The following is a 24,305-nucleotide window of genomic DNA, read 5'->3' as shown; positions in this document are numbered from 1 at the left end:
AGGCGTCCCGAATAATTTAACTTTTAAAATAAGGTGCTATTCAGATCTGAATAACTTCAGTTTAAAATAATTTTATCTAAAATCATAAAGAAATCAATACCTATTATAATAAAAAATATGAAAGACTAAAAATGAAAAGATGATGTTATTTGTAAGCATTTAAGGAGTTTATGTTAAAGAATATTTGCATTTATAGTGCTCAAGTTCTAGTCACCATAAATGTGTATGAGACAAATTAAATAATGATGGGACTAGTCTTCATTCTGGTACGCATTAAAAATTATGCTTTTTAAAAGATTTACTTATTTATTCCAGAGAGAGAGAGAGAGCACCCGTGGGGAGAGGGGCTGAGGGAGAGAAGCAGACTCCCTGCTGAGGGCAGAGCCTGATCTCATGATCTGAGCTGAAATTGAGTTGGATGCTTAACCAGCCGAGCTACCCAGGTGCCCCGAGAATTGTTCTTTAGAGCACTGGCAGCTCTACTCATATTTTCCTGCTTGGTTCTCAAAAGATTAAGCAGCTTTAAAAAAAAAAAAAAAAAAGATTTTATTTGAGAGAGAGAGAGAATGAGAGAGAGAGAGCATGAGAAGAGAGAGGTCAGAGGGAGAAGCAGAGTCCCTGTCTAGCAGGGAGCCTGAGGTGGGACTCAATCCTGGGACTCCAGTATCATGACCTGAGCCAAAGGCAGTTGCTTAACCAACTGAGCCACCCAGGCGCCCAAAATATTAAGCAGCTTTAAAATAACTCCGTAGGATCATATGGTAGTACCCATGAAAAAGTCAATGCTAATAAATTGGCTGATTCATTAGGCCAAATGTTTTTTTTTTTAAGATTTTATTTATTTATTTGACAGAGAGAGATCACAAGTAGGCAGAGAGGCAGGCAGAGAGAGTGAGAGGGAAGCAGACTCCCTGCCGAGCAGAGAGCCCGATGCGGGACTCGATCCCAGGACCCTGAGACCATGACCCGAGCCGAAGGCAGCGGCCTAAACCACTGAGCCACCCAGGCGCCCCAGGCCAAATGTTCTTAAGCAAAATAAAGTTGTATGGTAACAACCAAAGGCCACGCTCAAATTGAGAATTTTTTAAAAGACTGATGGATTGATTTGAGAAAGAGTGAGAGCCCATGAGTAGGGGAAGGGGCAGAAAGGGGATGGGAGAATCTCAAGCTGACTCTGCCCTGAGCATGAAATGCGCTGCAGGGCTCGATCTCGCAACCCTGAGATCATGACCTGAGCCGAAATCAAGAGTTAGATGCTTCGTTGACTGAGCCACCCAGGTGCCCCTCAAATTGAGAAAATTTTAAGAGTATTCTTTGGGAAGGCATTATTTTATTTAAAAAAAAAAGAATTAAAAAAATCCAAGTTCTTTTCTTTAAATAAAATAATGCCTCCCCAAGAACACACAGATATTTATTTGGATGTTAATCACTTATGACTTTTGCTTCAGAATATACAAAACTCAATTTTCAAATTTTCACTGTGCCAAGATTTGTCCATAAAATGGACAACACATTCTGTCAAAATCTGAATAATGTTAAATTCCTACATCTTTGTCAGGTAGGCTGAAAAGGAATTCTCTGTCAAAGCGACCAGGCCTTCGCAAAGCAGGATCAATAGAATCCAGTCTGTTGGTCGCACCAATGACCACGATTTCTCCTCTGCTGTCCAATCCATCCATAAGTGCTAGCAGCGTGGAAACAATGGAACTAAATGTAAAAATAAGAGAGCAGAGATTAAACATATGATGCTGAATGTGTTATTTCTTCTTTTGCTAAGATTTAATAGATTAAACATGTGAACAAATTTTCTCAGAGCATGTCATTACTTCCAATAGATTAAAAACTGTAAAATAACACACTAAATGGCATACAGAGATTATAATCAATGAAAAACATAAATGGCTTTTAGAATGCCACAAATGGGTTCTGTAAGACATTTTGTGAAGCATAACTTCACATAGGAACATGAAAGTCACCCAAAAAGGATACAATATAAAAAAAAAATACTGGACAAACTTTATGTAAAAAATACTCCATTGTGTATACATTATCAAAGAACCCCCAAATAAAATGAAATATACATAAATCATAAAAATAGAACGTTACATTTTAATTATGGATAGAGAATAAAACAATCTCCACATCTTCCATTACCCACTTTCTTTCCTTTTTTTTTTTTTTTTAAAGATTTTACTTATTTATTTGACAGACAGAGATCACAAGTAGGCAGAGAGGCAGGCAGAGAGAGAGGGGGAAGCAGGCTCCCCGCTAAGCAGAGAGCTTGATGCAGGGCTTGATCCCAAGTCCCTGGGACCATGACCTGAGCCAAAGGCAGAGGTTTTAACCCACTGAGTCACCCAGACGCCCCTTTTTTTTTTTTTTAAGTTTATTTAAATCTCAACACCCAACATGGGGCTCGAACTTACGACCTTGAAATCAAGAGTCATGTGCTCTTCCAACTCAGCCAGCCAGGCATCCCTTCATCACCCACTTTCAACAATTATCAGTGTCCTTTTTTCTAACGTAATCCAACAGTTCTTTGAGGAAGAAAACCCAAAAACTTCACACACTTCATTTAATCTGTACACATTTCATATTAAATAATGTATTTATTTCTGGGATAAGGACTGCAGAACTCCACAGTACTAGGATACCAATGGAAATGGCAATAATCCCTTAATATCACCTAATATTTAATTTTCCTGATCGTTTCAGAATATCTTTTCACATTTGATTTTTTTAAGCCAAGACCCATGTACTACACTTGGTCAAATGTCCCTCAAATCAAGAATTTCCATTGGATCTTCCTTTTTATTCTTTTATGCCATGTATTTGTTGAAGAAACTGGGTCATTTGCTTTTAAAATTTTCTTCCCATATTCTGGATTGGGCTGCTTGCCTCCTAATAGGGTCATTTAACCTGTCCTCTATCTTTCATATTTTGTATGAACTGGCAATTAAGATCTAGAAGCTTAACAGATGCAGGCTGAACTACTTGGGATAGCATATATCGTAGGAACATACCATGTACTTGCTATTGTATGTGCAGGAGGCACATAATGCCAGTTTTCCCTTTAAGATTAGCAAACTGGGTTTAAGTGAGTTGTTACCAGTTTACTACATTCATCATAAACTTCACTATCAATCTTATTACTTGTTTTTATAGCCGCTGATTGCTTAGATCAGGGTTTCTTAATCTTGGCACATATTAACATTTGGGTTAGGTAACTCTTTGTTGTACAGAGCTGTCCTCTGCACTGTAGGATGTTTAACAGCACCTGTGGTCCTTACCCACCTCCTCTAATTTGTGACAATTAAAAATGTCTCCAGACATTTGACCCATGTGAGGGCGAAGAGGCAAAATCCACTACCAGTTGAAAACCACAGGCCTAGATCCACTATTTGCAAAATGGTAATTTTCTATTTCAAAAATTTTCCTTGCATTTATAAACTATGGCTCTCCTATAAAGAATAATGTTACTCCATTAATTACTAAATTACTCTGAATCATGGCCTGAATCATAGTAACAGGATAGGAAAAAGAAATGCTTGATTCATTTTCTTTATCAATTTTCAGAGTAGTGAGTCACTATTTTAAGCATCCTCTGGAGTGACCAATTAGGTTTTTATTTTTAAAAAATCATTAAAAACTGACAGTTTTTATGTATTTGATGCTATTCACTCTGTTTCAGTCATTCTTTTTGATGCTCAAATTATCCCGTCTTGGTTCATGAAACTCCTTCAAAATTTTTTGACTATGTCATTTTGATGTGACCCCGGTAGTTTTTGTTTTTTTTTTTTAAAGATTTTCATTTATTCATTTGACAGAGAGAGATCACAAGTAGACAGAGAGGCAGGCAGAGAGAGAGAGAGGGAAGCAGACTCCCTGCCGACAAAGAGCCCGATGCGGGACTCGATCCCAGGACCCTGAGATCATGACCTGAGCCAAAGGCAGCGGCTTAACCCACTGGGCCACCCAGGCGCCCGACCCCGGTAGTTTTTGATTGCCTCCTTGCTTCCAGGCATTACATGATATTCCAGGCTTGTCTTATTTCCAGACTTATTTCCATTATCTACCATCCCTCTTAAGGGCTGTAGTATTTAGAAACCACATTTTGGGTACCAGGGGTACGAATTGCTACTGGATTGTAAAAGCTTCTAGGCCTTTTAAAGTGTCCAGAACTAGAAACTATTTTTTCTTCAAAAAATTCATTGTGAGTTCATACTTATACTCCCAATTCAAAGTAAAGATTTTAAGGTTTTAATGTAACTTATTTTATATTTAATCCTCTTTCTCTTAGGCTAAAAATCATATATTCTAAGGCATTCACAAGTTTGCTTATTTGCATTATCTGACTGGTATTATTACTAACAAATAAAAAATACAGTTTAATTATGTAACTTTTATTTATTTATTTATTTTAAAGATTTTATTTATTTGACAGAGAGAGAGAGATCACAAGTAGGCAGAGAGGCAGACAGAGAGAGAGAGATCACAAGTAGGCAGAGAGGCAGACAGAGAGAGGGGGAAGCAGGTTCCCCGCTGAGCAGAGAGCCCGATGAGGGGCTCGATTCCAGGACTGAAAACATGACCTGAGCCAAAGGCAGAGGCCCAATCTGCCGAGCCACCCAGGCGTCCCTAATCATGTAACTTTTAAAAATTCTTATTTAACAAAAATGTTTATGCTCAGATTGTTTAAGTCTTCGGTTAAAAAAAAAAAACAACAAAAAACAGGGTGCCTGGATAGCTCAGTTGGTTAAGTGAATACTTTTGGGTCAGGTCATGATCCTGGAGTCCTGGGATCATGTCCTGCATTGGGCTCCCTGCTCAACAGGGAGTCTGCCTCTCCATCTGACTCTCCCCTCTCTCATCCTCTTTCTCAAATAAATAAATAAAATCTTTAAAAAACAACCCCCCCCCCAAACTTGCACACCAAGTTTCCCATATATATATATATTTTCCCATAAATAAATAAAAATATATATACACATATATTTTTTTAACGTAGCCACCAGGTGCCTCGTTAGCACAGTAGGTAGTGCTCAGCCTCATAAAGCGTAACCACCTGGTTTTCCCAATACCATTTATGGAAGAGACTGTCTATCCTATAGTCTTACACACAATGTCCTCATTGCATATTCTTGCCTCATTTGTCACAGAGTAATTGACCCTGTAGCGCAGATTTACTTCTGGGCTCTCTATCCTGTTCATCTATTTTTGTGCCAGTGCCATACTGTTCTGATTACCATAGCTTTGTAGCACATTTTGAAACCTGGGACTGTGCTCTGTAAAAGAGCAAAATCTTTGCTCTTTCTCAGGACTGCTCTGGCAATCTTTGAAATTGGACCACTTTCTTTCACCATTCACAAAAATAAACTCAAAACGGAATAAAGACCTAAATTTGAGACCAGAAACCATAAAACTCCTTAAAGAAAACATAGGAAGTAATATATTGGATGTCAGCCTTTGCAACATTTTTCTAGATGTGTCTCCTTAGGCAAAAGAAACCAAAGCAAAGTTAAACTTCTGGGAATACACCAAAATAAAATGCTTTTGCAAAGCAAAGGAAGCTATCAACAAAACAAAAAGGCAACCTACTGAATAGAAGATATTTCCAAATGATATATCCAAAAAGTTGTTAGTATCAAAAATATATAAAGAACTTTTACAACACAACACAAAAAACCCTCAAATAATCTGATTAAAAAATGGGAAGAGCACATTCTTTGAAAGGACATTTTTCCAAAGAAGACATATAGATAGTCACACAGGAAAAGAGTCAACATCACTAATCATCAGGGAAATGCAAATCAAAACCACAATGAGATATCATTTTATACCTGTCAGAATGGCTAATATCAAAAGACAAGAAATATTAAGTGTTGGCAATGATGTGGAGAAAAGAAAACCCTCAAGAACTGTCGCTGGGAATGTAAGTCGGTACAGCCACTATGGAAAATAGTACAGAGGTTCCTCAAAAAGTTAAAAAATAAAAATACCAATCCCCCCATTTAATCTAATAATTCCACTATTGGTTACTTACTGCCCCCCCCAAAAAACCCCCACTAGTTAAAAAATGTATATGTACCTCTGTTTAATAAATCATTGTTTACAATAGCCAAGATACGGAAGCAACCTAGCTGTCCATCAATAGATGAGGGATAGGTAAAGATGTGCTATATATGTATACAAGGGAATATTACTCGGCCACAAAAAATAATGGGATCTTGCCATTTACAACAACATAGACTGACCAAAAGGATGTTATACTAAGAGAAATGTCAGATAAAGACAAATACCATATGATTTCAGTTATACGTAGAATCTAAAAACAAAACAAACAAAAACCCACAGAAATGAAACCGTAAACATAGAGAACAAACTGGTAATTGCCAGAAGGAAGGGAGTTGGATGACGAGCAAAATGGGTGAAGAAGATCAAGTGGCACAAACTTACAGTTATAAAATGCATCACAAGGATGAAAAGTACAGCATGGGGAATATAGTCAGTACTGTAATGGTGTTGTATGGTGACAGATGGTAACTACACTTACCCCAGTATGAGCATAGCTTAATGTATAGAATTGCGGAATCACTAAGTTTCACACCTTAAACTAACAACATTGTATGTCAACTATCCTTCAAATAAAAAACATATGTATGTATTTGAGATAGAATGTGCTTCCCAAACTGCGCTATAATTTTTGTTGCTAAAATTTCTCCAATTCCTTATAGAACTGTTGCAGAACACAGTAAGCACTCAATTAGTTCAACACAATGAATGCAGCATGGCTGATGATGCCGACATGTGCCATGTATAAAAAGTCTGTATGATTACTGGTAGGGTATTACAGACACAATTTTTATCATAGTATTTAACATTTTAATTTACTAACAGCAACAAATGAAACTGTGTAGCATCAAGTCAAAGAAGGCCATGAGACTACAGTAAATAGGTATTAGAAAAATAAAAACCTATCTATCACTCACATTACTATGTCTTGCTCCTCTTTATATTATTTACAATAAAAAGACAATGCAATACTGGCATATATGAAGGCATTCAAACATCTGCTTTAGGGCATCCCAAATTAATTAAGCAGTTACAGATAATACATGAGACCAGCTGAAAAGAAATTCTGAAAAACTGAAGAACTAGGATTAAAAGTAGTTTAGATTCAAGTTGAGGCTGGGGCGCTGAGGACAAGGGCCCCACTGGGACAGCCAGCTTATCACAGGGGAGGTGCAATTTTCCCATCCTGAAAATGAAAAAGTTGACCCAATCTTTCAATCTCCAACTAGTAGTCATATGCAAAGACATATATTGTTTGGCTAAGGCAGTGTCTTAAAAAACCTTAATTAGCTGGCAACATTTAAAAGATACTTAACACAAAAATTTGAACTAACATTTAAGAAAGAGAACAAATTCATTTTTCAAGTCTGAGTCAGCTTCTGCACTTCAGTTAAAGGTTGGAGCTAAAAATGACTTATGATTAGATGCTCGGCCACATTCTCAGCCGTGGCCCTACTCTCACTATTGGCCTGTCTCACTTATTTCATTTGCTTTACACCTCACTGGCCCATGGGCTTTTAGGTTTGTATCATGAACTAAACCTGCATCATGAACTAAATGAATATTTTGATACTGTGCTTGTGAAAACCTTGCCATGCAGAAATGGTCTATTTTATCTTTTTGTACTATATATTAGGGTCTACCAAAATAAGGAAACTATTGCTTTGTAGAGTATCTTTCACCGTTTAACATTCTACTCCTCATGCAACATCAATATAGCTCAGAAAACAGGAAGAAAGGCAGAGGTGCCATCAAGCAAAGTTTACCTGTGAATCTGATCTTGCCTGCTTGATCGTACTGGAGCCAGACCATCAATTTCATCAAAAAAAATAATGGATGGGCGCATCTGATAAGCCTAGAAAACAGGTCCAGTGGTTGCATGTTATCATGAATAACTTCAAATATATAGACTTAATATGAGCCATTTTAATACACTTTCATTCCAACTTGCTTGTAGAATTTATTTATAATCCATAAAGCTAAATGTAAATCCCAGAACCAGATTTTAAGAATCCAAACTAAAATATAATATATATAATTTAATTTTACTTGCATTCTCAATTGGAGATATTCAAAATACATACTCCCCTGACCACATACCTCAGGTTTCATATAGCTATAGTTATTGGGACACATAAAATGATCTATTCAAGACCAAGTGTTAAAACAAAACAAAGACCAGAAGACAATGATATAGCCTTCTTCCAGGTCAGGATGGGAAAACATTAAGCAAGATGCCATTGTTTTTTTTTTTAAGTCTGCTTCAATAAAGTCGAAGAAACTCAGTGAGCTATATAAAAAGATTTAAGAGCATTTGCAGCAATATGCCTCAGTAGATCAGAATGTATTATCTCACAATGTGCTATCGATACAATCTGGGATATGAAACTGAAAGTCTCTAGGGCAGAACTAATCTTCAGCTCACATACTGAGACATCTCACTATGCTAAGAGAGACTGAAACTCTCTCTAGATATAAGACTTAAGACTCCAAAGAACTTAAGATTCAATCATTTCTTTGTCTTTTTCCTATAGAACTGTTCATCATAGGTCAGTATTATCTTGACATACAAAGGAAAATAATCCATAGAGTATATATTTGATCTAATTCTTCTGAGTTTATTTCTATGAAATATGATGAAATACAAGACTTATCAAATCCTCACATACTTACATTTACATTGATTATAGGTCTACATAGGTAAATAAATTTTAATATCATACCTGATCAAATAATAATCGTAGCTGTCTTTCAGACTCTCCTACCCATTTACTCAGACAATCAGCACCTTTCCTCATGAAGAATGCTACTCTCTTATCCCCTTGACTGCACTCATTGGCAAGTGCTCTAGCAACCAGAGTTTTTCCAGTTCCAGGTGGACCATAAAACAAACAACCTCTATAACAGAATAAGCATTATTTTAGTATTACATTAGAAAGCAGACTAAACAAAATTAGAAATCAATTTCATGAATGCAGTTAATTAGTGAATAAAAAAGTAAGGCAAATGAAATGTTGCTTCAATCCACAGAGCACAATTTAAAACCTGAAAATATCAATACTACAAAATTGAAATTAATAACACCCTTTATTTGAAACATACTTTCTTTTATTCACTCATCATGCTCATTATATTATTTACCTTGCACAGAAGTCAGGCTTAAACAGGCTTTATAGTTTACTTTTGTAACATTATCAGGGGAAAGAATAGCAGATTTTACCTACAACTCTTGGTTTCAGTGCCAGTAACATAGTACCAGAAGTTTTGTATGAAAACATGATGGGAATGAATAGAAAAGAAAGATAAAAGAAGAGAGCTTAAAGAAATAATAGGTGGGGGGACCTGGGTGGCTCAGTGGGTTAAGCCTCTGCCTTTGGCTTAGGTCATGAGCTCAGGGTCCTGGGATCGAGTCCCGCATCGGGCTCCCTGCTCAGCCGGGAGCCTGCTTCCTCCTCTCCCTCTGCTACTCCCCCTGCTTGTGCTCTCTCTCCTTCTCTCACTCTCTGTCAAATAAATTCTTAAAAAAAAAAAAAATAGGTGTTTCAGTGGTAGGGACTAGGACAATGTAAATAATTTGAAATCAGTCTTGGTGATATCACTGTAGTGGGGTAATCTATGGTTTTTCACATATTTCCAAAGTTATTCATTGCTCTTTGGATAGAATTCCCCCCAAAATGGATTGTACTCATAATTCTTATTAGAAATGTAAAAAGGATATAGAAATAGAACATGTCAGGGATTAAGTGCTACTAAAGTAACATGAAATAATCAATTTCAGATCATCATATAACTGCTCTTGAAAAATAACATTAAGGAAGATTCCAGAAAAGCAAAAATGACAAAATAAGAATTGTGGGGGAAAACTCACACGTAATAGATGAAATCTATTAAAAGAGTAATATATTAAAAAAACAAGAAATGGACATGATCAAATGCAGATAGAAAAAATAAAACTGTTAAAAAACACACCATATGGGGGTGCCTGGGTGGCTCAGTGGGTTAAAGCCTCTGCCTTCGACTTAGGTCATGATCCCAGGGTCCTGGGATCGAGTCCCGCACTGGGCTCTCTGCTCAGTGGGGAGCCTGCTTCCCCCTCTCTCTCTGCCTACCTGTGATCTCTGTCTGTCAAATAAATAAACAAAATCTTTCAAAAACAAACAAACACACCATATGAAAACAGTAGGTTAACACAATTATATATTTGATATTATAAGGGGAAATATATGTTACAAGGACAGGGAAATGAGAAAAAATTAGGAGAGTTGTTTCTTTTTAAATTTGCTAATTAATTTTTTTTTACAGTATTGCAATATTTTATTCTGTCCATTAATAACTAAAATTTGAGAACATTTATAATATTAATGGAACTTTAAGAGAAGTTCAACTTTTTTTTTTTTTTAAAGATTTTATTTATTTGACAGAGAGAGAGAGAGATCACAAGTAGGCAGAGAGGCAGGCAGAGAGAGTGGGAAGCAACGGTTCCCCGCCGAGCAGAGAGCCCATCTCCGGGCTCCCAGTTCAACTTGTTTTTTACACTTCAATATTGGGTATTGTAAATGGGTCAAAATACAGGGCTGTTTTGGTGGCGCAGTTGGTTGAGTGTTTTAGCTCATGTTTTGGTCTCAGGGTTCTAAGACTGAGCCCTGTGTCAGGCTCTATGCTCGGGGGGAGTCTGCTTAAGACTCTCCCTCCCTCTGCCCCTCTGTCCCACTCTCACTCACTCTCCCTCAAATAAATAAATTTCTAAAAAACAAAAACAAGGGGTGCCTGGGTGGCTCAGTCAGTTGGGCATCTGCCTTCGGCTCAGGTCATGATCCCAGCATCCTGGGATTGTGCCTCACATCAGACTCTGCTCCCAGGGAGCCTGCTTCTCCCTCTGCCTGTCACTCCACCTGCTTGTGCTCTCTCTCTCCAATGAATAAACAGAATCTTTAAAACAAACATACAAACAAAAACAAAATATGGCCAAATTACATCAAAAACTTATAATAAATGCTTGGTATTAGTCTACATACTATTCAATTTTTGGCATAAAGTTCTTGGGCTGCAAGGAAGAACATTTGGTTTACTTCACTAATAGGAATTGCTCTGTTTAGTGCTGGGATGGCCTCTTCTTGGTATCTCTTCTGCTGTTGTTTTTAGCATAATTACCTGTGATTGTATGAATGGACTTGAGGGGACAGAGGTACTCAAATAACCAGTCACTACAGTAATGAGGAGACAGATAGGCAATGCAACTGCCCTATATTTTTAAGGCCAATAGGGTTAGCCTAAGGAGGTTAGCTAAGATTCAGGAATAAAAGCCCACACAAAATGTAGTATGAAGCCAGACTGGGAGCTTAAGAAAAGAACAAAGTCATAAATTGCTCTTTGTGGCAATGGGGACGGTAAATTTTCCCCCATTTTCCTTTGGCTTTAGACAGTCTTGGGTCCTTGAAATGCCCACTCATGCTCCTCCCGACAGCTCTGCCACCTCAGCGGGAAAACACAGTAGGGGCAGAGAGCTAAAACTGAGGGAAAGGCTGGGTCATAACAGGTCTCCCCTCCCCAGACCCAATTTACTAAATTAACTAGGTACTTCCAATACTTCTCATAAGCAGCAAGTGCTCTTATTTAATATTAGTATCTTTCTCATTAAAAAAAGGTTTAATTCACCAATGTTTAACTGTATATGGTACATAATTTTTATAATGGGAAAGAGGAAAAAAGCTTACTAATTTAAAAAAAGTTTACTTAAATCAATGTTTCCATACAGGATGATTCAGGAAGAAAAGTTTCGTAAGGAAAAAAGAATCAGGGGGTAGGGTTTAAAAATGGGTTAATAATGTATAAAAACTACAAGAAAAAGGAAAAAGACTAAGTGTGTTGATATGAAAACTAAAATAAAGTAGCTCCCAATAAGAAAGCTAATTTGTGGGGTGCCTGGGTGTCTCAGTCAGTTAAGCATCTATCTGACTCTTGATTTTGGCTCAGGTCATGATCTCAGGGTTGTGAGAATGATGGTGTCAGGCTCCATGCTAGGCAAGGAGACTGCTTAAGATTCTCTTCCTCTCCCTCTGCACTGCGACCTCCATAGACCTCCCTCTCTCTTAAAAAAACAAACAAAGAGGGCGCCTGAGTGGCTCAATGGGTTAAAGCCTCTACCTTTGGCTCAGGTCAAGATCCCAGGGTCCTGGGATCAAGTCCCACATCAGGCTCTCTGCTCAGCAGGGAGCCTGCTTCCTCCTCTCTCTGCTTGCCTCTCTGCCTACTTGTGATCTTTGTCAAATAAATAAATAAATAAATAATCTAAAAGAAAACAAACAAACAAAAAAACAAAAAAAGAATTAATTTGCAAAACACCTCTTGAAATTTAGAGGTAATATATCTCCAGGCAGGAGAGAAGGGTTGGGTTGAAGTTTGAGGAGGATGGAATAAGACATTATTATTAAAAAACGGTGAGACCATCCCTTTCTTTTACCACTCTGTGCAGGCAAATTGCTTGGCTAATTTTTTTGCCCGTACAAGAAAAGATGAGATGCTGCAGAAAGTAAGTTAAGAACTCCATGCTGAACAGTGTAGACTACTAACCCTTTCTCAGGCCTACTGCTAAAATGCTGGCAGCCAGACTCATAAGCTTCAAACAGAAAACTGGAAGATTTGTCTCTGGTGGGGAAAAACATGTATAGATACTGACTTTGAGGACTTCTGGTAAAAGAATCACCACCCAACCATCATCCTAAGGTGAGGCCTAGAAATTAACAAGCTCTACAAGTGAACTTTTAAAAACGTGCTCCATTCTGGGGGTGCCTGAGTGGCTGAGTCAGTTGAGAGACAGACTCTTGATTTCGGCTCAGGTTATTGTCTCAGGATTGTAAGATTAAGCACCATGAGGGTGCTCAGCAGTCTGCTGGAGATCCTCTCCCTCTGTCCCTATACATGCCTGCATACGCACTTTTAGTCTCAAATAAATAAATCTTAAAAAAAAACCCAACAAAACCTTCACCTTTAAATAGTAACAAAGAGCCAAGGATCACTAGACACTTAAAAGGAAATCCCCACTAGACACTTAAGGAAAAAAGATCAAAAGAGATGGAAACAAGAAAAAAAGTAGATTAATCTAGAAAGTCCAACATTCAACTGACATGAATTGAGGGAAAAGAAAAAATGGAGTGGAAAAATTACAGAAGAAGTGATACAAAAAAACTTTCCTAGAAATCGAAGGACACTTTTCCATACCGTAGAGGCATAGCACAATGAAAGCAGGAGGGGAGAAAAGACATCAACAGACTGTGGTTCCAAGACCATTCTCAAAAATAAAATAAAAATAACCTCTCTTCCATTCTTTTTTTCAGGATATTGCTGGAATACCCCATCAAAACACAGCTGAAAAAAAAAGTCTTAGGGGTACCTGGCTGACTCAGTGAGTGGAGGGTGAGACTCTGCATCTTGGGGATGTGAGTTCAAGTCCCATGTTAGGGGTGAAGATTACTTAAAAATTAAGAAAAAAAAAATCAGGGGCTTGGGTGGCTCAGTGGGTTAAAACCTCTGCCCTCGGCTCAGATCATGACCCCAGGGTCTTGGGATCGAGCGTGGAATCAGGCTCTCTGCTCTGTGGGGAGCCTGCTTCCCCCTCTCTCTCTCTGCCTGCCTCTCTGCCTAGTTCTGATCTCTGTCTGTCAAATAAATAAAATCTTAAAAAAAAGAAAAAAGAAAAAAAAAATCTTAAAAAAAAAAAAAGTCTTAGTTGATTCCAGGAAGCAGGGAATCCTGAAAGATAAAGGAAATCCCACTGATTATGATGAGAAGTCCCAAAGCTTAGTTGTGCCTAGAACAATGAGGAGTCAATAAATTATTTGTTATGTTTAACTGTACTGAAGAGTTTTATTACTGCATGAACTGACAAGTACATATAAAACTAATTACAAAAACCCTAAAGAACAACAACAAAAAAAGCCCACCCACAGGCAAACAATATTAAAGCTGATGGGAAAGAGCAGGGTTGGAAAAGAGAAATGTAGTCATAATATACTATATATGGCTCAGCTGTAAGAAATATTTACAGAATCACAAAGAACACACTTAAAATTGACTCAACAATTTTATATGTGCATAAAGAAGCTACCAGGAGCATATGAGGACGGGAAAAAATGTATATGTATGGAGATAAGGGAAACCAAAAGAGCCTGTTCATGTTATAAGTCCAGAGATTCTAAAACAGACCAAAAATTACAGCATAAGCGTATTATTTAAATATGTATTTAAACAGATAAACAAGAATGAAAGTAGTTGGCTCTGGAAAGTGGGAGGAGGAAGAGTAGAGAAGGAACTACAATCATTTTTTCCTTTGTAAGACTTATAGTGCAATGCGACTTTAAAAATTATGTACATGTATTACTCTGGTATAAATCTAAAACTAAAGTATAAAAGTGAAAGAAAAAAGTAAAGGATACGTCTGGGAAGAATTTCACTAAAATGTATGAAAAGCCTTGGAAACTATTTTTCTTTTAATAGAGAATCAATTTTGAAACCATTTTTCAAGTTAAACTTTAAGAAAGTAAAAATATTCAAAGTACCCAGGAAAGCATAATAGATTACTGTAGGCCTAAAAAAATTCAACAGACAAGTGTTATCTTTCTGGACAATAGCAGCATAGCCCAGAATTTGGCTGAAATAAAATGTACAATTAAAATTACCTTGGAGGTTGAATTTTGAATTTCTCAAAGACTTCTGGATAAAGTAATGGAAACACCACCATCTCCTTCAGAGCTGCAATATGACTAGACAGGCCCCCGATGCTGTCGAATCGTACCTGACAATGGAAGGGAAACACGGACACTCTCAGATTTGGAGTTAGTTAAAATGCCATTCCATCCCTAAACTGTACTCAACCCATACACAGTCAAATGAGTAACAGCATTTTAGTTGCAGCCTGAAGATTTGAAAAAAAGAAAAAAAAAGTCTGTAAAGTTTCCGATTTCTAGAAAATTGGTTTATTTAACTTTAAAACTAAACTGAAGCACACAGTCTGTGTGTTCAAGCATACAATTCAAGGTAGTATAACTCACTGAAGAATCCAGTTGCATTGGATCAACATCTGCAAGACTTGCTCCAATCTTCATTCTATCTTTATAAATTCCTTTTAATTCATCTTTCCGAAAATTCAGCGGGAGGCACCTATTTAGAAAAGATTAAAAAAAACCCACCCCATTAGTTCACTTTTCTCCCCCAAATTCCATGTTAAAATATGGACATTTTCCTCAAATTATTTTAAAAAGGTTAAATTTCAATCACAGCCATTGTGAAACTATGTACTTCAACTTCCTCATTTTCTTTATATAGGGTGAGAACTTCAATGTTAGAAATATTTGTCCCTGGAGTTTATCATTAAAGATATTATAGTCAAATGAAATACCAGTGTTCAAGACGCCACAACAGCATAAAGTAATTCGTGTTTGTATCAATATACTTCATATTGACTGTGCTTAACATATACAAAGTATTTGCTATTTTCCAGGCTGTTTTAGGCGGCTTTACATGTAATAATTCATTAAGTCCTCACAACGGTCTTATGGAGGAGGCATTATTAGTTCCCCTATTTAAAAAAAAAACTGAGGCATAGAAAGGTTAACTAAAATGCTCAAAGTCACACAAAGTGGCAGATCCAGGACGCAAACCAAAGCAGTGGGCCTCTAGTCCTGCAAGAATTCTGCCACAATACCTGTCAGCGAAACAGTCTCACGGTCCACCAAGCATTTGGATCCACATCTATCCTCTCAAGCACGAATGAATCACTGCTTTCCTAACTACTTTCAAAAACAGTTATGGTAGATTACGCAGAGCACACCTAGAAGCTGCTTGTTTTACAGATGGAGAATGCAAACTGCTCTTGCTAGAGGCTGAGACACACCGTGATCTAAGATGGACACGTTTTCAACCGTGGCTTCATAAAAGGTGTTTTTTTTTTTTTTTAAAGATTTTATTTATTTGACAGATAGAGAGCACAAATAGGCAGAACAGCAGGCAGAGGGAGAGGGAGAAGCAGGCTCTCTGTTTAGCAGAGAGCCTGATGCGGGGCTCAATCCCAGGACCCTGAGATCATGACCTGAGCCAAAGGCACCTGCTTAACAGACTGAGCCTCCCAGGCACCCCTTAAAAAGGTATTTCTTAAACAATTCTTAACAGAAGTGTAACTGCATGCTATAAAATGCATAGGATTCGATGCACATTTCTAGGAATGAAGCCAAAGAAAAATTCAAGTAGTCTAAATAATACAGGTTGTGGATGATTTAGTTCACTGCTGCCAACGGAAATGAAAAACAAGTCAAAATGTAATTTAAAATTTTGTTTTAGACACACTAAACAAAAAAGTAAAACTAATTTTAACAATATATTTTATCTAAAACATACCATTTCAATGTGCAAAATAAATATTTACAAAATTGGGATATTTTACATTCTTTCTTGTACTAAGTCTTTGAAATCCAAGAGTATATTTTTTGCAAAAATTTATAGTATTTCTCAATTCAGATCAGCTACGTTTCAAGTGCTGAAATAGCCACATGTAACCCGTGACTACCACATTAGGGCAGATCTAATGTTATAAAAGAATAGAGCTTAGGATACAAAGAATGGTTGGTCTGCATATCCCTTCAATTATTATGTTCTAATTGTTTCATCAAACACTGTTTTCTACTCTATAAAAATATTATTTTATTAGGATACAAGCACTGAATTTTTCACTCACTCAACCACATCTGTAAAATGGGAATAATCCTTGCTATGAACTTACAAATGCACTTATACTATAAAGAGTTACAAATAAAATAAAATAAAAAGTTTATTTCCTCAAATCAGTGCGTACCAAGCACCATTTTGAGTTATACCCTGGTTGTGTAAGAAAACATATGTTCTAATCCATTACTAGTTTTAAATACAGATATTTCAGAAAAAGATGGCATTTTGGTTTATACATTTACCTCTTACGTAATTCTTAAATTTGGTCAAGCTGTATGTATTCCCAAATTATTCAGCCTTCTCACCACTTAAGAAAAAATAGCTTGTAGTTTTAAAAGGCATCAGTATGACACTTACCTGTTGATAGCTCTATTACGGCTCCTTTTTCTTCGCCTTTCGAAGTGCTGCTCGTCTTCAGAAGAGGAAGATGAAGTAGAGTCACTACTGTGGATTGCATGCCTTCGCCTAAAGTAAAGAGGAAAACTGAAATCATGACGGAAGGGGAGCAGGAAAAACAGAGGAGTAAGATGCCAACATCAGAAATACCTAATGATCCAAAAACGTTTATCCTAAAACTAATACATTTGCTGAACCCATCACGTAGGCTTTGTTGGTTGAATCTTTTGAGAAGAATACAAGTCCTGGATAACTGAGAGGAAGGGAAAAAAAAAGATAGACAGGAGGCTGGGGTAGAGCTGATAATCAAATGTTCTTTATGATAGGAATGGTTCAGGCAGAATGACTTCTTAAGTCTTGATATAAATCAGTTATCCTCAAAGAGAAAGGTGGGAAAAAGAGGGTATTAGACTCTTTGGGACTAATTTCAGAAAGTATTTTCAATATTATACTATATATAATTTCGCATTTGGAAGGGAATTTTGAAATGTCAACCTTAAAAGGAGAACACAAGAGTTTTCATGTAAACCAGAAAGAATCAAGTTGTGGAGCATAACAAATGACATGGAGGACATGGGGAGATGGAGAGGAGAGGGAGTTGAGGGAAACTGGAAGGGGAGGCAAACCATGAGAGACTATGGACTCTGAAAAACAACCTGAGGGTTTTGAAGGGGCGGGGGTGGGAGGTTGAGGAACCAGGTGGTGGGTAGTAGGGAGGGCACGTATTGCATGGAGCACTGGGTGTTGTGCAAAAACAACGAATACTGTTTTGCTGAAAAAATAAATTAATTAATTAAAAAAATAAAAAAAATACTAGGAAACAGTGAGAAATACAATGTCCTTTATCTACAGCATATCACCAACTGTAAATTCACAATAGCCACTTAACAGCTGTGTAAAATGTGGATGAGCTACCTAACCCATATAAGCCTTAATTTTCTCACTTTCAAAAAAGGGTAAGAATATAATCAACTGATAACATTCAAATTCTTAGGCTAGTTGGTAGGATGAAATAAGATGCCAAGCGCTACAAATATTGAAAAAAATTTTAAATCACTTCTACCTTTGCATTGTTGCAAAGGACCCAGAGGAAAGACAAAGAATCTAGCTGGGAAAACCTTTAATAATCATTCTATTGGTCAGAGTCAAGCACTTTTCCTGAGTTAGAGTACTATCACAGTAAGTAGTTATTTCCAAAAATATAAAACGTTCACAATCTATTATCTGCATAACGGAGGGTCCAGAATCTTGTACTCGGAAAATAAGTTTTTCCACTATTCACGTACCAGAATCTGACATGTCAAAAGGCAATTCACAGTCACTATTTGTCCCACTTACTATGATTATTCCTATGTTCTGCTATAGAACACATCTGACTAGGCATTACTGGCCCAGACAGCCCTAGAGATGTTAATGTTGCACATTACCTTTGTGACTCCCCCACCCTTCCCTCCAACCTGAATTCTGAAACACAAATGGCCCTTAGGGCTTTGGATGGGGTTATGGAAAAACAGATATAAATGAGAAAATGATCCTCCACTCACCTCCCAAACATGCCCAAGACTGTTTTTGTGATGAGCCTGAAACTAAAACTATCAAGCACAAGTCTGCAATTTTACATGAAAGACAAATTTGTTTAATACTCCCGTTAATATTATGAAAAGATTAACTTGTAAACATATAATTCACATAACTGTGTGTGAATTCAGTATGTATTCACATAATTAAAACCAACTTCACAATTAATAAAAAGGACTAACAATTATTAAGTGCTCCTTGTACCAGTTAGTAGACATATTATCTCATTTAATCTTAAACTTTGGACAAGTACATATGGCATGCTCATTTAGAGTTGGGGCCAATGTGGCTGGCTCACAGCTTAAACAACTTGCTCAAAATTTAAGAATAAGATAATGATGGCATCAGAATTCAAACCATTGTCGTTCTATTCCCAAAATCCCCATTCTATATACACTGGTGATTCCCAGTTGTTAATTTCATGAGCCAAAAGAGTTATAAGCAAACAACAAAACCTGTGGACTGACAAATTTTCCATTTAAGTTGCAAGGTAGGATTTTTAAGCAATTAAAATATACCAAGATAACAAAAGCATACAGCACTCAACGTAAGCCTGATAGTATCTTAAATGCTTTACATGCATTAACTCATCTAATTTTCACAATACTGTGAGATAGGTGATCCTGTCCTCCTCATTCTATCGGTCAGAAAGCTGACACAAGAGAGGGGAAATAACTTGTTGGAGGTCACTAATAAATGGAAAAGCTGGGCTTGCAACCTGGGCAGTCATGGGCCCAGGTTCTTTGTAATTATACTGTAGAAAGGACATTATTTCACTTTTAAAAAGATTCTAAACACACATGCCCACATTCACTCATTTTTTCCCCAATTTGCTTTTTAAAAACATCTGAACTTTTGGCACGGATAAGCACTGGATCAGCACTGTGAATCTAACCAGTGTCTAGAGCTGCCAGTTTTAGCGCCTTGACAACAGGTATGGAATACTCTGGAATACTGGTGAAGCAACTGTACTCTTATGTTACCTTTGCATTCAAAGGACTAGGCTTGTTCCAGAAACTGCAGATTGAAGCTAAAGAATAAAGCTTAGGTGAGTAGAGGTTTGTAATCATAAGAAAGAAAATCCTGCTTAAAGGCAGCAGTCCTGAAGCTCGGCTGTAAGCATGCCAAAGACCCCTGCAAGATCCTGTCCTGTGGGTGCAAGGTTTCTGGATCATTTGCCATACTAAGAGCAATGTTCAGACAATTCTCTGAATGGGTGCTTTATTTCCATGCCTAGGCAGGTGAAGTAGGACATGAACTACAAACAGAAGCTGGTCTCTTCAAGAAAAAGTAAAAAGGCTGAGCAAAATCACCATTAAGGTTGTTAAAAGGGAAGAGATGTTTACACAGCCTTGGCTAGAGTGTTATCAAAAAAAAAAAAAAAAAAGAAAAAAAAAGGGCTATATTCAAAAGGTCAGATAATAGTAAGAGTTAGTTAAGGCATCGAGAAATTGGAACTCTCATACATTGTTTGTGGGAATGTAAAATAAAGCAGCCATTTTCTGGAAAATCATCTGACAACTCCTTGAAACAGTAAATAGAGTTAGCATTTGATTTAGCAATTCCACTTCTAGGTACATACTTAAGAGAAGTGAAAACACAAATTCACGCAAAAAGTTGTTCACAAATGTTCATGGTAGTATTCACAGTAACCAAAAAAGTAGAAACAACCCAAATGTCCATCAACTGATAAATGGGTAAACAAAACATGGTATATTTATACAATGGAATCTTATTTGGTAATAAAAAGAATGAAGTACTGGTACATGCTAAACGTGAATGAACCTTGAAAATGTTGTACCAAGTGAAAGAAACCACTCACAGAAGAGTGCACATAAATGAAATACCCAGAATAGGCAAATCTAGAGAGACAGAAAATAGATTACTGGTTGCTTAGGGCTGAGGGGGTGGGGGATGCAGGAACTGGAGAGAACTAAAGAGGACAGGGTTTCTTTCTGAGACAAGAAAAATGTTCTAAAATTGTGGTGATAGCTGCACAACTGAAAATACTGAAAGTCCTTGTACACTTTAAATGGGTGAACTATATGGTACGTGGATTATATCTCCATAAAACTTATCAAAAAGTAAAAATCTTTACAAGGCTATTAGAACCAAAATCAAAATCATTAAGTCAAATAATGTGACTCGGGTACAATTTAAATCTCTTAATTCATACTTTAATTTAAATGGGTCAGAATATATAAACAAACATAAAGCAAATCAGACCTATACAGAGAACTGATGGTTGCCAGACAGGGGGTTGTGAGGGGGGATGGGCAAAATGGGTGACCAGGAGTGGGAGATACAGGCTTCCAATGATGGAAATGATTAAATTACAGGAATTAAATGTACAGCATAGGGAATATTGTGAATAGTATTTCAATAGCGTTGTTATAGTGACAGATGGTAGCTATAGTTGTGGTGACCATTGCATAACACACAGCTGCTGAATCACTATGCTGCATAATTGAAACTCATGTGACATCATGTGTCAACTACACTCAAATAATAAACTAAATATATAAATAAAAAATAAATGTCAGAATCTCCCCCTAGTCAATGCGACCCAAGGGCCGGAATCCTGACTTAGCCATTTTTATATCCATAGTGCTTAGCACATGGCAGAACTCAAAACATTTGTTAATAATTGTAGTGGGGGAAAAAAAAATATCCTCTACCCAAAGAGCTATGAGACACTTTCCATAAAGGGTAGATTCTGCAAACCAGATATGAGAACTTGAGTGCCAAACAGGCAAAAAAAAATTCCTACCTGCTCTAGAGTAACACTGTAGGTGGCGACTACAGAGGAGTCAGTAATTTAGTGGGTTACTTCCAGAAACATATATCCGTTAAAAGCGAGAAAAGAAACTAAATCTCAAAGTAAGTGCCAGCCTTTCACTTCTGTTGGATCTAATAGAGGTTTGTCCTTTAAGTCAGGCAACCAAGACAGGTGCCCTGGGCCTTGTGATTGGTGGGGATTCCAGGAAACACTACACCTTATGCTGCTTTTCTGTAGATCATTTCACCACCAAAATACACGTCTTTAACAATATTCTGTTGTGTGGTCTCCTTCCAAGTGCAATTGATCATGGGCAGCCCTGACAGGTTACCCTCCATCCTTCTGGGCTCTGGTTTTATGTAAAGGGATGACGAAACAGGAAATCTAGATATATACTTGTAATTTTTGACACTCAGAAAATGAAATGAAAAGACCCAGGGACATAAGTCGTATTTCATATTTTTCCTAGAAGAGAAGAATTTGTCAACAAAATTTGTCAACAAAACTGTTGCTTTCTGTGATCAGATAGTCTGTTTCAATGAGCAGACTTCCAAGAACTGTTTGAATAGTTGAAGTCTTGTAGAATTTCAGTCTTACCTCTGAGCAAATTTATATTAGGAAAAAGAAGTGCCATTTCCACATCAATGTCTTTTTTGGGGGAGGGGAGCTTCTTTAATCTTCACTAACTAGCTCTTTCATTCATGAACTACTATAATGTTACTGTTACCCAAAAAATTCTAATGAATCAGAAAACCTTTTATTACTTGGGAGAATGAGAAAATAAAAAGAATTACCCTTTTGGACTTAAAAATGACAGACAATCAACAAATGTTAGGATGTAGAAGGGGAAAAAAACCTACAAATAATTTGAATGGTCAAAGAAAATGAATGCTTCCTACTATATGAGAGAAACGAATTTTAAGAAATGCAAGTAAAACTTGGAAAAATACCCAGATGTATAAAAGGATAGTATCATGAAAAGTCTAGAAAGTTATGTAATCTAGAATGTTTGTCATAGTGAGAAAATAGGTCTGTGATACCATGTGAAGACAAGAGTACACCTACACTTGAACAATGTGAGGATTAAATGAAACAGTCTATGTAAGATGCTTAACACAAGCCAGGAATACAATAAACACTGAAGCAAAGGTAGCCTCTATTATTAAAGTGTGGAACAATGGATAAACTACCTTACCATGGTAGTTATTAAGAATTCCTATTAATGCAAGCAAAAGCAAAAACCAGTCAGTGGTAGTAAGGGTAAGAGCACTATAGGCATAAAGCCAACTCTCCCAAATATATATGATTCTAGAATTCTATTTGGATACAACCAATCCTAAGACTCTAGAATCCTACCCTAACACAGCCATAATTATATTGTCATAAATCAATCACTACTTCAGAACCAAACCTGTTCATTCGTTTACAATAAGGACTTCTTGGTCCAGCAGAAGATAGTCTATATCTTGGTCTTGCAGGAGAAGCTGGGCCACTATAAAATATGTTGGGCTTTCTCTGGTGACGAGGTTCTAAAAAGAAGAATTATAGGTATGTGATATAGAAATATGTATGAAGATAATTTTGCTCTTCATCTAAATACTCACAAAGGTGCTGTCTTCCGTGAAAATACTAGTACGTCTCTACTATAGACTGTTTAACTGTTCACGTTTTAAACCATTTACATCTGCAGCGTGACTGTTGAAAATATGTATAGCACAAGACACCAACCAACTGAAACATACACTGGCCATAAACAACCATTATGATTATACTGATGCATAACAGCTGGTTACCAGCCCTGCATATATACGCTCATAAGTCCTGAGGCAGAACCTTAACATAAATGAAGAAAAGTCCTATTTACACAAAGTGGCAAAATAAACTAAGAAAGCTGTGAAATCTAAATAAATAAATAACTCTAGAATAAAGACAGACATGAAATTTCAAAATAGCCCAATTATTTGCTTTGTTCAAGGCTAACATCTAACTTTCTTGAAGAAATGACTTCTTGTGCATTTAACATAGTTTATGAAAGACAACAGCCATGAGTATTCTGTACAATGAAAACATGAAAAATAAGAATGACAGAGAAAAGGCAGTAAAGATAAGTGTAATCTAATAACAGCTTCTCCAGGGAAAATATACATAAGCACTCACTTTCCAGTGGAGCCTGGTAGTACACAGTAGCTTTTCTCTGTCGAAGATAATATCGTTTCTGATTATCTTCTTCCCCATCCTCTTCATCTTCATCATCATCCTCATCATCTTCATCATCATCTTCATCTTCATCTTCACCATCATCTTCATCTTCTTGGTCTTCACCCTCTTCAGATGATTCTACAGTTAAGAAACATTTACTTTCAAGACAGTCACCAAAATGTTAATGAGTTTTAACACAGTGGAATTGAAATTTTTAGACCCTTGTCTAAAAATTTAGACCTAAAAATTTTTTTTACTTCTAGATTGTTCATAAAAATGATCTATAATTCTTTTGCAGCATTAAATGAAGATTTTAAAAAATGAAGTAAAATGCAGATTTAAAAATAACCAGAGGAAGGAAAAAAGGAAGTAGGGAAAGAAGTTTAAAGACTACTGTCATTAGTACTAAGCTAAAGCTTACGGTATTGCTGCTAATTTTATTAATACAAGTGACTATACTTAGGTTTCCAAGTTAATTTAACATGTTGACAAATTAGAGAATCCCCTTATCTAGCCTTTGCCTTTCATACTTAAGTTTTAAATTCCATCCAGCCCTTCTGGCTGT

General features: G+C 36.8%; 1 protein-coding gene and 1 pseudogene across 1 annotated transcript in view; both read right to left on the bottom strand.

The window, feature by feature from the left end:
• Nucleotides 1–24,305, bottom strand: part of ATAD2 (ATPase family AAA domain containing 2) — a 66,620-nt gene that overhangs the window by 21,711 nt on the left and 20,604 nt on the right. Inside the window, exons 7-14 of the mRNA XM_046026038.1 lie at nucleotides 23,699–23,878; nucleotides 22,953–23,070; nucleotides 17,146–17,253; nucleotides 15,120–15,228; nucleotides 14,748–14,863; nucleotides 8,796–8,970; nucleotides 7,839–7,927; nucleotides 1,548–1,707 (exon numbers count right to left, since the gene is read on the bottom strand). Coding sequence (XP_045881994.1) covers nucleotides 1,548–1,707; nucleotides 7,839–7,927; nucleotides 8,796–8,970; nucleotides 14,748–14,863; nucleotides 15,120–15,228; nucleotides 17,146–17,253; nucleotides 22,953–23,070; nucleotides 23,699–23,878 — 1,055 coding nt within the window. The remainder of the gene's footprint in view (nucleotides 1–1,547; nucleotides 1,708–7,838; nucleotides 7,928–8,795; nucleotides 8,971–14,747; nucleotides 14,864–15,119; nucleotides 15,229–17,145; nucleotides 17,254–22,952; nucleotides 23,071–23,698; nucleotides 23,879–24,305) is intronic.
• On the bottom strand, nucleotides 11,091–11,591 carry LOC123954680 (annotated as a pseudogene).

The sequence above is a fragment of the Meles meles genome, chromosome 1, assembly GCF_922984935.1.
Source record: "Meles meles chromosome 1, mMelMel3.1 paternal haplotype, whole genome shotgun sequence".
Classification (NCBI taxonomy): Eukaryota; Metazoa; Chordata; class Mammalia; order Carnivora; family Mustelidae; genus Meles; species Meles meles.
The sequence above is the reverse complement of the archived record's forward strand: the minus strand, read 5'-3'. Positions and strand labels throughout refer to the sequence as shown.